The sequence below is a fragment of the Fukomys damarensis genome, unplaced genomic scaffold (assembly GCF_012274545.1).
Source record: "Fukomys damarensis isolate Sample0158 unplaced genomic scaffold, DMR_v1.0_HiC HiC_scaffold_14, whole genome shotgun sequence".
Taxonomy (NCBI): domain Eukaryota; kingdom Metazoa; phylum Chordata; class Mammalia; order Rodentia; family Bathyergidae; genus Fukomys; species Fukomys damarensis.
In genome coordinates this window covers 67,014,257-67,029,148 of record NW_022900926.1, presented here as the reverse complement: position 1 = coordinate 67,029,148, position 14,892 = coordinate 67,014,257, and the positions used below count along the sequence as shown (strand labels likewise).

Genomic DNA, 14,892 nt, shown 5'->3' with positions numbered 1-14,892 from the left:
TAGTTTGACATTTTTTAATTACTTTGCATACACTAAAGGCTCATCTAAAAATAGTTCCACTGAAAGCTAATTCAAATAAAAGTTAATGAAAGAGAAAGAGGAAATAAGAACAAGAGAAATGAGATAGGAAAGTTAGAAGAGAGAAACTTTAAAGAAAGAAACAGGTGCTACACGGTATTGAACACTGAACTTCCCCTTCTTTTCACCTCTTATATTATCTCAACTGGATGTAGAAGATAAGAGAACTACAATGGCACAAAGACTGCCATGTGCAAAGCCATCTGTAATCCCATGCTTTATAGGCTTTGTGTGACTAAAATTGCCTCTTTATTGTTCTGCGAGCCATTTCATTATCATGGCCACAGATCAGAAAAGACAGATGATCTCAAATCAAATAATTTCCCCACACTGGAGTGCATTTGTGCCTCATGGTCAAATATAATCCCTTTGGCTAAATTAATGTGACACAGCTCTATACGATTTCTAAATGATAAGTAGTTTATTCCTTTTAGTAGGTGATTTGCGTGTATCTCATGAGCATGCAGTCTCTTATCTGGATACATTTATTTATATATATATACATACATACATACATATATAGATAGTGGTGATTTGCGTGTATCTCATGAGCATGCAGTCTCTTATCTGGATACATTTATTTATATATATACATACATACATACATATATAGATAGATAGATAGATATCTTATCTATATATATTTCCCTTTGTGGTGTAGCTACTAGAAAGTTGAGGCCTCAATTTGCACTTAACCTTCAAAAAATGTCTTGAGCTTTCAGTTTCTATGACATTTTAATTATCCAATTGTCTATATTTAGACAGCTCCTCTATCTAATTATCTGTCTATACTTACCTTTCTTATTTATAATACTATACTAGTCATAGATTATCAGATAGGATAGGTTGGGCTAGTCTACAGTGATAAAGAATAATGAAATGTCGATGAATTATAATAGCAAAGGTTTAGTTTTGGATCACATTGCAAAGTCCATGTAGGTGAACTTTGGCTGCTCTATTGCTTTCTCTGGGAGATCTGGGCTGAGAAAATGACTTTGTTCTGAAGTATTACCAAAGAGCAAGATAATGACAAAGAAAAAAGATGACAGAGTAAGATGATGACAAAGTATATTTCTGTGTCACTTCTCCTTACACTTCCTTGGCCAACGCAAGAGTCAGGAGAATGCCCAACTCAGTGTGACTTGGGAGCATGTCCTTCCTCTGGAGAAGCCCAGGGATATCAAGAGATAGCAAGATAGTCTAACCCACCCAGTCACATTTGTGTCATTCTTCCAATGTTTATATATTTAATATGTATCAAAGTTCTGTCTCTTATGTATTGGGATCTTCTTTACCTGAGAGATAAACAATAATGAGTTTGGAATAAGACATCTTCTCAGAGTTACACAGATGACAAAGACCTATTTGGGGTCCGCACTGTACATTTCTGCTCAAAATCCAATCTCTGTGCCTGTTGGCTGTCCTCATATCTTCTGGGTTAAGTGATAGTATATCTATTTTTAAATAGAAGAGACCAAGAAGACACTGAATGATCCACAGCATTTCTTCAGGTTAAGAAAACTCAGTTTTGGTGGCAGTGAATTTCCTTACTCAAGCCTTGCTTTGAGAACAAACCACAGTGGCCCAGAGTAGCTTCTGTGGGTCTGCACTGTCTGCCTGGCAGCTAATCAACTGGCAGCCTCAGGACTTACTGGTAGAAGTTCACAAAGACCGGAGAATGAGTGGCCAATTTGAAGGCCTCACAAGAGATTTTTGAAATATAGAAACTGTACATAAAGGTAAGTTGTTTGTGTGTGAGTGGGTTAGACAGAGAAGAAAAGCCAAATGAATTAACTGCCCCACCAGCACCACCACATACACACCTCTGGGCTGGTGGTGAACCCAGGCAGTTTTCACTGAGATACACGCCCAGACATTTTATTTATGTACTTATTTGTATTTTCGAGACAGGTAATCACTGAATCCTTTAATCACCAGGCTGGGTTTGAAGTTGCAATTCCCTACTTCAGCCTTCCAAAGTTCTGGGATTACAGAGCTGTGCCATCATCCAGGATTCCTTTTTCCTTTCTAAGATTCTGTTCTTTTACTCTTGAAAGTACAGCTGCAGGCATCACATTAAATCAGGAGCATCCTGATTAGCTGATCACTAACTCTAGCCATTAGCCAACAGGCAGTTTTACAGTTTATTGAATGCCCTTTCTTTTGCATAAAAAAATTGGTCTTGTTTTGCCACTGTTATTCTCCATTGTCATTACTTTTGGCATCACTGAGAGTGGTTAATTTGACAAATTCTAGGACACTGTGACTTATCAGCTCTTATGCTGGACCTGGAAAGGGCAAAGACTTTGGTCTCCTGGAGCTGAAAGTCAAGGTGGAGCTGACAAACACAAGTAATTACCCAAACCCCTTTGCCAGTGAATCTTAAACATGGCAGCACCTCTCTGAGTTCTCTCCACTTGGTGTCATGAGTTGAATAGAAATGCAGTATGCAACTGGAATCACTTTGATTTGAACATTCCAACTAGTTACACTCTATATTACAAGGTAATTATGTTAGTCTTTAGATCCATATTTCATTAGAATTTATATCTTAAATTTTGAAGCTTCTCATTTTCAAAGGTTTAAAACAATGTAAACATTTTCTCATGAGATATATTTAATTATTAACGAAGTATGTCAACATCCAAAAGTTATTTCAAAGAGTGACAAATATTTACAAGTAAACATTAATGTAGGAAAATACTTTTTGTCAATTCAAATTTCTTCCATCTCTTATGAGAACTAAGATTATGTTACTAATGACATTTTTTAAAACTCTATCAATGAAAATAAATGGTACTACGCATTTAACTTTGCTGTAATGAAAGTAACTTTAAATTGTCTGGCTTTTAGAATATATAACTCTATGTTGAAACCTTTGTTGAATATCTTGAGTAAGCACACTGTGCAACTTATCATAAAAGTATAAGACCCTTGAACAGGTGGATAACATAATTTTTATTTTCCTAATGTATACCAGAATTGAAATTGCATCTTGCCTTCATTTGAAATCCAACCATTCAGTTATAGGAAATTGATTTGATGGTAAGTTTATCTTAAGACTTATGTAATCTTTGCCCCTGGAGTATTTTGATGTTTGGGGAATACATTTTTGGAGAATAACAGATGGTGGAACAATCCTTAGGGTTACCTGTAATGACCCTGAGTTTGCATCATCAGGGGAAAATATGCTTCCAATTAAAATCGTCCTGGGGGATGCTATTCTTTATGAATTCAGGGTGAAGAATAGCTGAGGAGTCTGGTCTGTGTCTGACAGCTGGTACAAAGCACCTTGATCCAATAAAATTCTTATTAATTCCACTCTAAATAGTTACTGTTGGTTCACATGAATATGACTCTACAAATAACTATAGATTTAGAAACTTCGAACACAGGTTACTATAGAAAAAATGACCGATATTTTTTTAAAAGGCCTCCATATTGGCACAGAACACCAAACAAGTAACAAATCACACACCAGGAGATTTGAGGCTCTATTTTAGGTGCTTTGAGTGCCAGCAAATTTTGTAAAAGCATAATTTCTTTCCCATTTTCCCAATTTCTTTCTAAGAAACAAACTGTATCTTAAGGCTGTGCACATCAGGGCAGATAGATGTTCTCAGGCTACAAACTCACTGTCAAAACCATCCTCCCCTCCACAAACTGCCTCCTGCATTGAACCCTGAATAATGCATTATCTATCAAATATTCTGAAGAGTCTAATAATTTGGAGGTGGGCTCCTTGAGAGGTGATCAGCATCACCGGAGCTTGTGGAGTACAGCCCTCACGATTGTGTCTGGTGGTCATTGAAAAAGAGGGAGAGGCCAGAGGAGACCATGTACACCTGTGTGCTCCCTGTTCCTCAGCAAGTGCCACCCTGGATCTCACTGGGACTGTGCAAGAAGGCCACCCCCAGATGTGGCTCTCAACCCCGAGCCTCCAAATCTGTGAGTCAAAGTAAACTTTTGTTCATTGAAACTTTCCAAGTTACGGTGTTGTATTATGAAAAAGAGTATATGAACTTCTACTAACTGAGGGAATCATTTTGTGCATTGATTAAATTATAGGAGAGGTTTGAGGCTGTGTATGTAATTCCCAAAGCCTCTACTCAAGCAAATCCATTACACATTCTAATGGTTCACTAACTGGTGCTTACACATCTATAATCCTGGTTTGTCCTGTGCTCCCACCACACTCACCTTCTTTTGAATTTCCCAAGATATAATATGCTCCTTTCTTCCCAAGAATATTTACCTATGTATTCTCTTTGCAGGAAATGCTTATTTCTCTCTATTCATTAGCACCGTATTGTTCTTTCAAATCTCATTGGAACAATGAACTGTGTCTTTTGGACCATCCCGCAGAGCTACCAAGCTCTTTTAGAAACAGATGAATTTCTTCTTCGCAGTGCTTATTCTGGTATAACTACCATCTGATGATAATTTCTGTGATGACATGAAAAGAGTTGTAGAAATAACCACTGATTTTTTACTCCCCACTATATCTTTGACACATGGGAAAGCTGAGCCCCTACTTGGTTTTTTTGATATAGTTTCTTACCAGGATGTAGACTCACTCCCTTTCATACATAGATTTATATTTTTGTTTGGATTCAAATACTCCTTTATTAGTCACTTTCCTGTCACTGAGACAAAATGACCAACACTCACAGTTAAAAAGGGAGAGTTTTATTTTGGCTGGTGGTTTTAGGAGATTCAGTCCATGTCATCCGGTTCTGAAGCAGAAGTAGTAAGGCAGAAAGTCAGAAGAAAGTTGATCACCTCTGGCAGCCAGGAAGGGGAGAGAGAAGAGAAGAGCCAGAGACAAGATGTACCCTTCTGGGTCACGCTCCCAGTGACCACCTCCAACCTCCAAACAGCTCCACCTCCTAACGGCGCATTTAGGCAAGAATTCATCAATGGTGAATCCCCAGATGATCACAGCATCCCACGTTCGAATCACTTTCCAGATGTCCCACTCTGAACACATGAGACTTTGGGGGACATTTTATAACTAAGCTTTAAGAACTAAGCTTAACTAAGCATAAGAAAGAACTATGGTGATGTGATACATTTCTGGGCAAAGACACTCAAGTGTCCTTTGAAAGCTGCAATTTTCCAGGTAAAAGGAATACGTAATTGTACAAGTCTGCCCTTGTCCCTTCTATTTCCCTGCAGATGAATGGAAAATTTGAGCTAAAGCAACTATGTTGAGACTAAAAGGAAGCCAGCATAACTACAAAAGCTAAGCTGCTTCCCTAGGCTACCAAAGATGGTGAGGCGGAAAGATGATGTGGTAGGTTCTTGTCATCAGCGGCATAGACATGATGGACCTCCACCGCGATCTGCTTCAGATGTTGAATCTGATGATATCATGTGCATTCCAACAGGGTGAGGGGAGGTCAATTACTCACATGTTGAATCTTTCTCAAAAAGCAAGGAGAGCCAAGCAGAAGTGAAAAGGTCATGCATGAAGGAAAGGGTGATGATGGGTTTCGTTATGGCTAAGGGATGAAACCAGGTGAAAGTCCCTGCTGGTGATGACATCATTTGAACTGTCCCATTGTGTGGACAGAGAGAGCACCCAGGTGCTTCTTATCTTCGGTAGCTCGTGTGAGAAGGGGAAAGGAATGGTGGGGTTGGAAGCCATCAGTAGTTAGCGTCAGGAACTACTTTTCATTACATAGGACATTAGAATAGTAACTGCAGCCGTGTGCCTCTGCATGCTCTTGTTACTTTTAGAAAACACAATCTTAACTGTACTGAAAGTGCTGGATAGATATTTGTTAGATGATAAAATAATGAATGGAAATCTATAAGGCATTAAGGGGCTTAGACTTTTAAGGTCTCAATTTTTACTTTTCTATTTTTCTGAATATATATAAGTGGGACATTGTGACAAATTGCTGAGGACAGGTATGGTAATTAATCCATACAATGGTCTATAATGTTTCTTAATGCTAGAATCTAAGGCCAGATACTGAGTCAAGGCCAAGGTAAGTGATCAGGAGCTATTGCAGCTGAGGAAGAGAAAGGTTTTCATAAAAATAGACAAGTACATAGAAGTACATATTGTGGAAAAGACCTTAAATTGAAATTAACCCCACCCATCTAGAAAGCTCCTCATGGTTTTCCATTTAAGTACCACTGGTTTGCAGTAACAAGGGCTGCATCTTGGGCTCCCAAATTTGCACAAGGCACTTTCTCATCACCAGAGAAGATATCAGTAAAGATAGAAATATATTTGCCTTATTAATATACTATCAAAACTCCAGAACTCAATAAAGTATACATGTGTTCAATAAATGCTCAATAATAAATGACTAAAAGTAACCAATTGGATATCTGTAAGCAAGTAGGAACTCTGATTTGCACTTGTGCTTTTTAAATTCCATTATAGGAGAATCTACAAGGACACACAAGCTTATTAGTCTAGAAAGTGTACCTCAAACATCAGCTATCTCTTGACTAGCTGCTTACTAACGCCGTGTTGGTTTTTTCTATCTTCAAAGATTTGAAATAGTAAAATGAAAAATTTCAAAGGGGCCCAGCTTTCCAAAACAAAACAGCCCATTGAGGGCAGGGCTTATATTTTGCTCTATATATCTCAACATTAACCAAGAGTGTGATAAATAATTAAGTTGACAACATTATCAATTTACAGATGGAAAAATTGCATCAATTTATTTTTTGTGCAACATTTAAGGAACTCTACAATATGTCAGCCTTTGTGAGCATCCCTGAAGATATACTGGTACCTATGATGCAGCCTTTTGTGTGCCAGAGTCTTGAGCTCAGGACCAGCACTCAGCAGATAACCCCACTGCAGGGCATAAGTCTGAGCCAAGCTGTTGGAATGTGCTGAACATGAACCAGCTCCATGGGGCAGGAGGGGAGAGGCCAAGGAATGAGTACTAGGAAGGGCAGGATTCCAGGATCAGTAGTTTCTGTGGGGGGACGGGGAGTGAGCAGCGGTTACAGAGGACAGGGTAAGGAAGACAACAGGCAGTCATGCTGGGCAGAGAGTTGTGAGCAGTTTATACACTGGGAGAAAATAAGTCACATTTGATGTGAGATAAATCTAACACAATACTTCCTAAAAAATATTTTTTATAAAATCTTACTGTGTTTCCCAGTTGGTTGAAAACATAAGGGCTCAAATGATTCACTCCCAAGGGAGAAATGGTTATTTTTATATTTTTATATACTTAACATGAAACTTCTTACACCAGAATGTTATATTTTAAATTGACACCCTTGATTTATCTAGGTCAAGTACATTACATGGATTGTTAGAAATTTCTTAAAAATAAGATAAAATGTGATTTTTGAAACAATTTTTGAAGTGAATTTTACTTCCAAACAGTTGCTGGGCAACTCCAGATGACTAAAATATTCTGCTAATCAAGTAAATGTATTTTATTTATTACTCACTGAAATTGTCTTAGAGACATTTGATACATTCTTTTGAATTATTTAGAAAGCAGAAAATTTTGGTTGTTTTAGCTGCATTTGATTTTTAGAAACAACTGAATGTCATTTAGACAAAAATCTAATGGATACTGTGGCTAAAAATGGGTTATATTAACAAAACTATCAAAACGTAAAAAAAGATATGGTCATTGCTCTTTGCTGAGAATATCAGCATAATATAAAAATAGTAGAGTAAAATAATATAATGTAGTGTCTTATACAGAAGAGACTAAATGAAATTCCATTTCTAAAACATAAGGACACTGACATGCATAAGTGATTCTCCAGGGACATGTCCTTCCAAGGGACAGCTTTACCTCACACACTAAAACACACACAGTGAGGGCCGGGGATGTAGCTCAGTGGTGCTGCCGCCTGCTTTGCAAGTGCAAGGTCCTGAGGTAGATCCCCAGTACCAAACCCACACAGTGACAATGGCACTGTCTTACAGAGGCCAGTGGGCCTAGGTAACAGTTTCCAGCTAAGACAGTCGTAAAAGAAAATATCCAGGAAGTAGGCAAGGCTAAGAGGCTGCAGTACCTGTGGGAGACTCCATCCTTTACACATGGGCATCAGTCTCTAACAGAAAAGCAGCATCGATCTATCCACTCATGTTGCAAGTATCCATCCGCAAGTAGTTCTCTTTCTCATTCTCTTTATTGAGCATAATTCTAACTCCACCTCCTCTGATCTGCAAGACTTTCAGAGTCACTTAAAAACTAGGATGCACTGTCCTCTGTTTAAAGTACCCTTTATAGACATATCTTTCTTTATGCCATTGTACTAATGACTGAGTGTAAAGGCTGCTATACAAAAGCAAGTCACTCCTATCCCATTGCTTTACTTTTGGAGTGTCCGTCCACTTGTGCACAATGTGAATTTGTAAGCTGACTCAGTTTTGCTGGAGCAAGTTCAAGGGAAGAGCAGGCAAAGTTTTCATCCAGGGGTCTGGGGGATGTGGCCAGCACGTCTAATATTGGCACCTATACACTGACGACCACAAGCTAACATCCTGGCATTCATATGTACAGCCCACTGGGAAAGCCTTCTCACGGAGAGTTACAGGTCAGGATTCATTCTACACAGAACAATGGTCTGCTTAGCAGAAATCTGGGGCCTGAAATGTGTCAGAGGCCTGAAAGAGCTAGTGAGAAGAAGGAAATTCAGATGAAACAGTCATCAAAAGTTCTGAGATACTTTCTCCAAATTCCTAGAATGGCATAAGCCCTTTCATAAGCAAAAGAAGCTTGATGCTATGTGTCAGGTCAGAGGAGAATGGAAGGGAAGAATAGTGCTCTTCCACTAAGCATGCACGGGACTTTGACTTTATAAAGGGATCATCAAGTACCATGAGGAGAAAGCAGACATGTGCCCAACTAGACAGCTGATCAAATAAAAACCACTGATTCATGTGGCAGCAGATAGCAACATCCACCCGTTCACTTGTCCAACTACCAAGAGCAAGAGACAAATTCCCAGTGTTCATGAACCTTGTGACCTTACTTGATACAGGATGTGAGTCTGCCATGATGGTCTGTGCTTGACTTTACCCAACAAAAGTCTCCCAATAGGTTCCTAAGGCAAACAGCACTCACAAAATGCATAAAAATATTAGCTCAGAATGTGGAGAGCTCCCTGGTGGCAGACAGCAAGGAAAGTGTGCCGATTTAAAAGCATGGCGATTTAGCTTTGAGTTCAACTATGATAAGTTGGCTCTCTTTGGAGTCATGGGAGGCCCTTCAAGAAAACAAACCCATTACATGGATAGAGAAGAAGGGTGATCTTTTACGAGAGCCTCTCTGGGGATTAACAACTCATAATGGAAAGAGAAGTTGGACTTCAGAATGGGGCCATAGGAAAGGATAATAAAAATGATGATATTTAACATTTATTGATCACTTACAAAACATCAGGCACTTTGCCAAACACGTAAGTATGATTTCATGAAATCTCTCCAACAGCTGTATAAATAAGGACTGTTGTTATTTTAGTTTTACTGGCGAGCTTCAAAGGCATTAGGGAAATTGAACAAGGTTGCACATCAGTTGAATAGCAGACCCAGGACTCCACCCCAGGCTGCCTACCTCCAGAGTGTACAATGGGATTGTACTAAAGAAACCCAAAACTGAAGGACATGTAGCAAATTCTTTAAACTTCCTCTCTCACTGGGACAAAATTGGTGGCAGTGTCCCTTTCCCTGGACTGACATATTACTTTTTGTCTTCCTTCATGGATACCATTAGTACTCACTTTAATTTACTTTTACACTTACAATGAGCTTGATGAATACTGTGTACAGAAACTTGGTAGAATTAGTCTCAGATGCAAGTTTCCTGGAAAACACCTGATGATAAGCCTGTACATAGGATTCTTACAATTTAGAAAGTTGGCAAGCCAACTAAGGAGGAGAATATGGCCATTTGTTTTGCATATTCTGCCTCTTTCTTGTAAGCCTTATTCACATGGGAAATGTGGGGTGATATGGTAATGTTACTTAAAATGATGGTGTGTTATGTGGAGTTAGGACATGCAATAACTCAGTCTTGTCTGTTTTCCTCCTGAGCTCACTGAAACAGTGGTAAATCATTACTTTGGAAGACAATTCACCCAGGGCCATGGTTCTTAAACACTGGGGTCCCTCAGAATAACCTGCAGGATCTGTAAAACACAGATTTCTGGGCTCCAACCCAGAATTTCTGATTTAGTGAATCTGGTTTGAGGCCTGATAATTTGCATTTACAGTGAATTTTATTTGCAGTCTAATACAATGGTATCCTATTACTTTCTACGGTCACTGGAGAATACATACGTCCACATCCTGGAGTTTAGCAAATGACTCTCAGATGACCCAGTGCATCTGAATGAAGCCCCTAGGGAAAAATAGACCATGTTGCCAGTGCCCTATATTCTGGGTACTGCGAGAGTGTCATAAAGTCAGTATATTATGATATATTCATACCCATGTTTACAGTGGCACAATTCACAGTGGCCATGCCATGGAAATGACCTAGGTGCTGGACAACAGAAGGATATATAAAAAAAATGTGGTTTATGTACACAATAGAATATTATTTAGCTATAAAGAACAACACCATGTCATTTTCAGGAAAATGGATAAATGTAGAGACCATCATGTTAAACGAAATAAGCCAGACTCAGGAAGCCAAATATTGTCTGTTTTCTCCCATATGTGACATTATACAAAAATAGGAAGAAAAAGAAATGGCATGAAAGTAAATGGGAGATTATTAGAAAAGAGGTAGAGAGGATCAAGGGGAAGAGTGGGTAAGGGAATAGAGTCAGTGAGGATGCTCACGGCACACACAAAAGTCCAAAAACAAAACCCACTATAAGATATAACTAATATGCACCGATAAAATGCAAATAAAATTACACAGCCCCGCAGTGGTAGGATATAGATAAAAATATACATAATAAATGCAAGTAAGGAAGGTAGAAAGTCTGTATCCTGTTGGGGAAAGAAAATAAACAAGCAAATACTTTCAAATGAAAAGGTATTTCCTGTTGTCTAGCACTAGTTGGACCCAACAACTGCTCAAGGAATTTACTGACCTGCTTTCCACTCCACTCTGTCTCACCATAGAAGGTTGTTCCAGCGGGCTCTCCCAGGGTCCTTTCCAGATCACCAGTGGTCCTTTTGGGGTCTACATTACTGGTCTAGTACAGTGGGAGTGAGAGTTTATGGAAAGGGCTCGTAATGATAATCTGCCCAACGAACTAGGAGAAGAAGTTCAGCATGCTGTTAGAAATGCTCCTCACTGATTGTAAAAAAAAAATACTGGAAAGGGTAATAAGGGAAAAGAGAAAAATGTGAGATAATGAAAAGGTGGAAATAAAGTGTTTGTAGATGGGGAGAGGAGGAGGGGGTGAAGGGAGGCCAGGGACAAGGGGAAAAAATGAGAAGCAACACTTGTCATGTAGAGGTACAAGATCCCAACAATGAATGTAACTGTACTGTATCCCTAAAATGTACCAATAAACTCAATTAAAGCTGAAAAAAAGATACTGGAGAAGAAAAAAGCCTCCGAGGCTGCCCAGCAAAGTGTGGAATGTGAGTGTCACACGCTGGGGGGTCACGTGTCCTGTACCTAGGGAGGCCAGAGCCTGAAGGGAATATCTGTCTTGAGACTAGAAAACCAGGAAAATGGGGAGAATCTGTTTACTTATGATGAGATTGCATCACTGAAACAGCAGTGAAAATTCAAGATTTCCAAGTATTTGTCTTATATGAGAATTTTTATCATTGCTTAAGTCTTGAGAGGCTTCTGTTATTTGTAGTTGAAAGTGACCAAATTGAAATGTGTCCTTCTGTTAGAGCTTTTAAGGATTCAAATTGCACTCTCTATTTTCTGTTTCTTTGTCCCCTTCCCTCTATCTTCTTTCCCTCCTTCCATGCCTGCCTGCTCCTAACCTTGCTCACAGCCCAACCCTTTCCTCCCTATCCCTAAATCTCTAAAACTATTTAAAAACTATTCTTTAAAACATGAAACTCAAGTATTCCAGTCCATGAAGTGAAATGTTCACTGTTAGTTGTAATAACCCTCTTCTGCCTATTAGTTCCATTCAAATTTCTGGCTAGTTCCTAGCCTTTAGGTTTCTTTTTTTTTTCCTCTTACAGTTGTGATGGGATTATATTTATGGCTTATTTACTGTATGCTAAATAGTTCTATGACTCAAATTGGAGTTAATCATTTAGGAGATACAGCATACACATATATAAAACCAATAAGCATATAAGATGATATAAGAGGCAATTTATTAAATTTCTTAGAAACAAAAAGAAATAATGTAGAAGGAGAATTCTGCATCTCCCTTGAAATTTATGGGCAGATTCAATTTATTTGCTTTGTCGATTTCATGAATTCAGGATTAAGAAAACTTCTATGGTTTAATGAATTTAGTCTTATGATATTTGCCCCTAATAAATCATTGACACATACGCATGATAAAATATGTTACAGGTTCTAGAGCACAGAATATCTTTTGATTTTGTAAAATATTATTGTGATTTGCATTGCAGTGAAAGTTGTAATTACTCTGTCATTCTTAAGCTCTCCCCACAGAACCAAGCCTGGTATCAGTATGTGTATTCCAAGACCTCTTTATTGGTGAAATATAACTGCGATAGGAGATGGGACCTATAGACATTAGACTGCTTTATGAGATTATCCGAATGGCCCCTCAACTAGAAAATAAATTCTTTTGAAGTTATCTAGAGGAAGAGAAAGAGACCCCAAAGTACAAGTAGGACTCTGGAAGACTCTAGAAGATCACCATGCCATTGAGCCCCTCCTCCAAAACCATGTCACAGACTGCTAAGGTAGCTTCCTCCACAGGAATTCAGATTTGGTTCCATCTGTCAACAGTACACTTCCCTTGTGACTTTACATTACAGTGTATCTTTAAAGATAGTTGAACGAAGAAAGGAATCAAGATGTGTTTTGTACGTGTACCAACTCCCCACAAAGGTGTAATCATTATGTACCCCAAATACGTACTAATAAAAAGGAAACTTATCTGTAATCAGTACTTCTCTTAGTGTTTGAATTTCTTTTTTTATTTTGATGGTTTTGAAGACTATTTCCTATGTAGTTCACAATACTCACTATCATATTTGAATTTATATTAAAATTTGCTCAAAGATCACCCAGTAGCATTGGAGAAGCCTATATAAATAATACATCTCACATTCTAGATCCACGTGTAATAATACAGTCCCTGTATAATTTGCATAAGTTACTACAGAAACATTTTTTCTGACACAGACTCCTTTTACCTCGTCTCCATCTTTGATATATTAATTTCTTGCTGTCTCTGCCAATGCTTTCTAGGGCAACAGACAAAATTTCTGCTACTTATCTTAAAACACAATCATTAAAAAGTCAACCAAAATGATCTGAAGTAATCAAAATATGGTATCATAAATCAATGTAAAACAGCTTATGTTATGAATTAAATATTGTCTTGAAGTTCCTAGGAGCCGAACAATATTCTCTTGGGCAATTTGAAAGTGAACTTAAACTATTGAAGTAAATTATGGTACATATATCAACCTGTTCTCATCAGCACAGTTTAGACATTGGGTCAAAAACCATGCCTTCTAACTTCTCTGTAGAGGAGTAATACCATGCTGGATTTCACTGTAACTGTAACTGTAACTGATGAAAGGTGAAGGAGGGTAAATTGGAGGCATGTAACAAATGTGGGAGGTCACACTGCGTATCCAGGATATGGCATCTTGCCATTGACCACAGCTTCTTGGAACAAGATAAAGTCACTGAAATAGTTAACAGATGTTAGCCACACTTGAAATATAAATGCTCCATTGCTAAAAGTTGTGTAGGGTCAGATAGAGATTTGGCTCTTGGTCCATGACTTAGCTGACTTGGCCAATGGAAGTTGAGAGCCCAGGGTCCCAAGGCAAAGTGCTGAGGCCATGCACTCATTGGGCACACTGAGCAGGAGCTCATGAACTACTGAAAGCACACACACTGTGCTAAGCTGGCTCAACTAAACAGTGACACATACTTGATACCTAGGGGAATCTGATGTCTGTTTTTACATCTACCAAAGAGTTATTTCTAGGAGACCAAAGAGTAGCCTTTCTTCTTTCAGTTCAAAAAGATGTCAACAAGTTTTATTATTTATCTTCAGCTTGCAATTTACCTGATGTCTATACTGTTTCCCATTGACTTCATAGTCTATCCAGGCAAAATCTTTATAACAATGTCTTCATTTTCTGCTCTTGTCTATTACTTTGCATTGCAGAATGAGTTGGCATTGATTTTCAGATGAATCTCTGTAGCTGAAAGGGAACATCTCAATCTTAAGTCGTAAGTATTTTCAAGTCAAGGTTTGAAAGAAGCTTGTGCAACTTTGGAGTTTGTAGTTTTATTCACAGCCTTGCAAATAAAGTCACCAGCTTCCATCACTTTGTAGAGATTCACACCCTGGTCAGGATAAGGAGGAACAGAAGGGATGGGAAATTAGAAGCAAGATGAAAACGTATGCCTTTTAATTTTATGAGTTGTTGCTTATCAACTTAAAATGGCTAAATATTGTATTATTCATTATCTACTTGGGGGAAAACTATATTTTCAATCATATAGTCAGCATCTCATATTTTCCATGCCTTGCACACACATGTATTGAATATCACTTCCTTGACAACATAAACTAGACACACCTGGATAGCAGAGTAATTCTGGAAGACAGTCATGGATTTGGACAGTAATCCCCGAAGTGTCACTAACACACAGACTAATTGATAATGGCTTGAAGAAGCTTATAGATCAGAACTGAATTAGAAAGAAACCCACT

At 38.4% G+C, this 14,892-nt stretch overlaps 1 protein-coding gene across 5 annotated transcripts in view; it reads right to left on the bottom strand.

The window, feature by feature from the left end:
- Positions 1-12,391: 12,391 nt before the first annotated feature.
- Hmgcll1 (3-hydroxymethyl-3-methylglutaryl-CoA lyase like 1) overlaps positions 12,392-14,892 on the bottom strand; it is a 122,279-nt gene continuing 119,778 nt past the window's right edge. For all 5 annotated transcript variants that reach the window (XM_033763413.1, XM_010628934.2, XM_033763412.1 and 2 more), the window contains one exon: positions 12,392-14,522. In XM_033763413.1, coding sequence (XP_033619304.1) covers positions 14,421-14,522 — 102 coding nt within the window. In that variant the 3' untranslated portion in view covers positions 12,392-14,420. The remainder of the gene's footprint in view (positions 14,523-14,892) is intronic.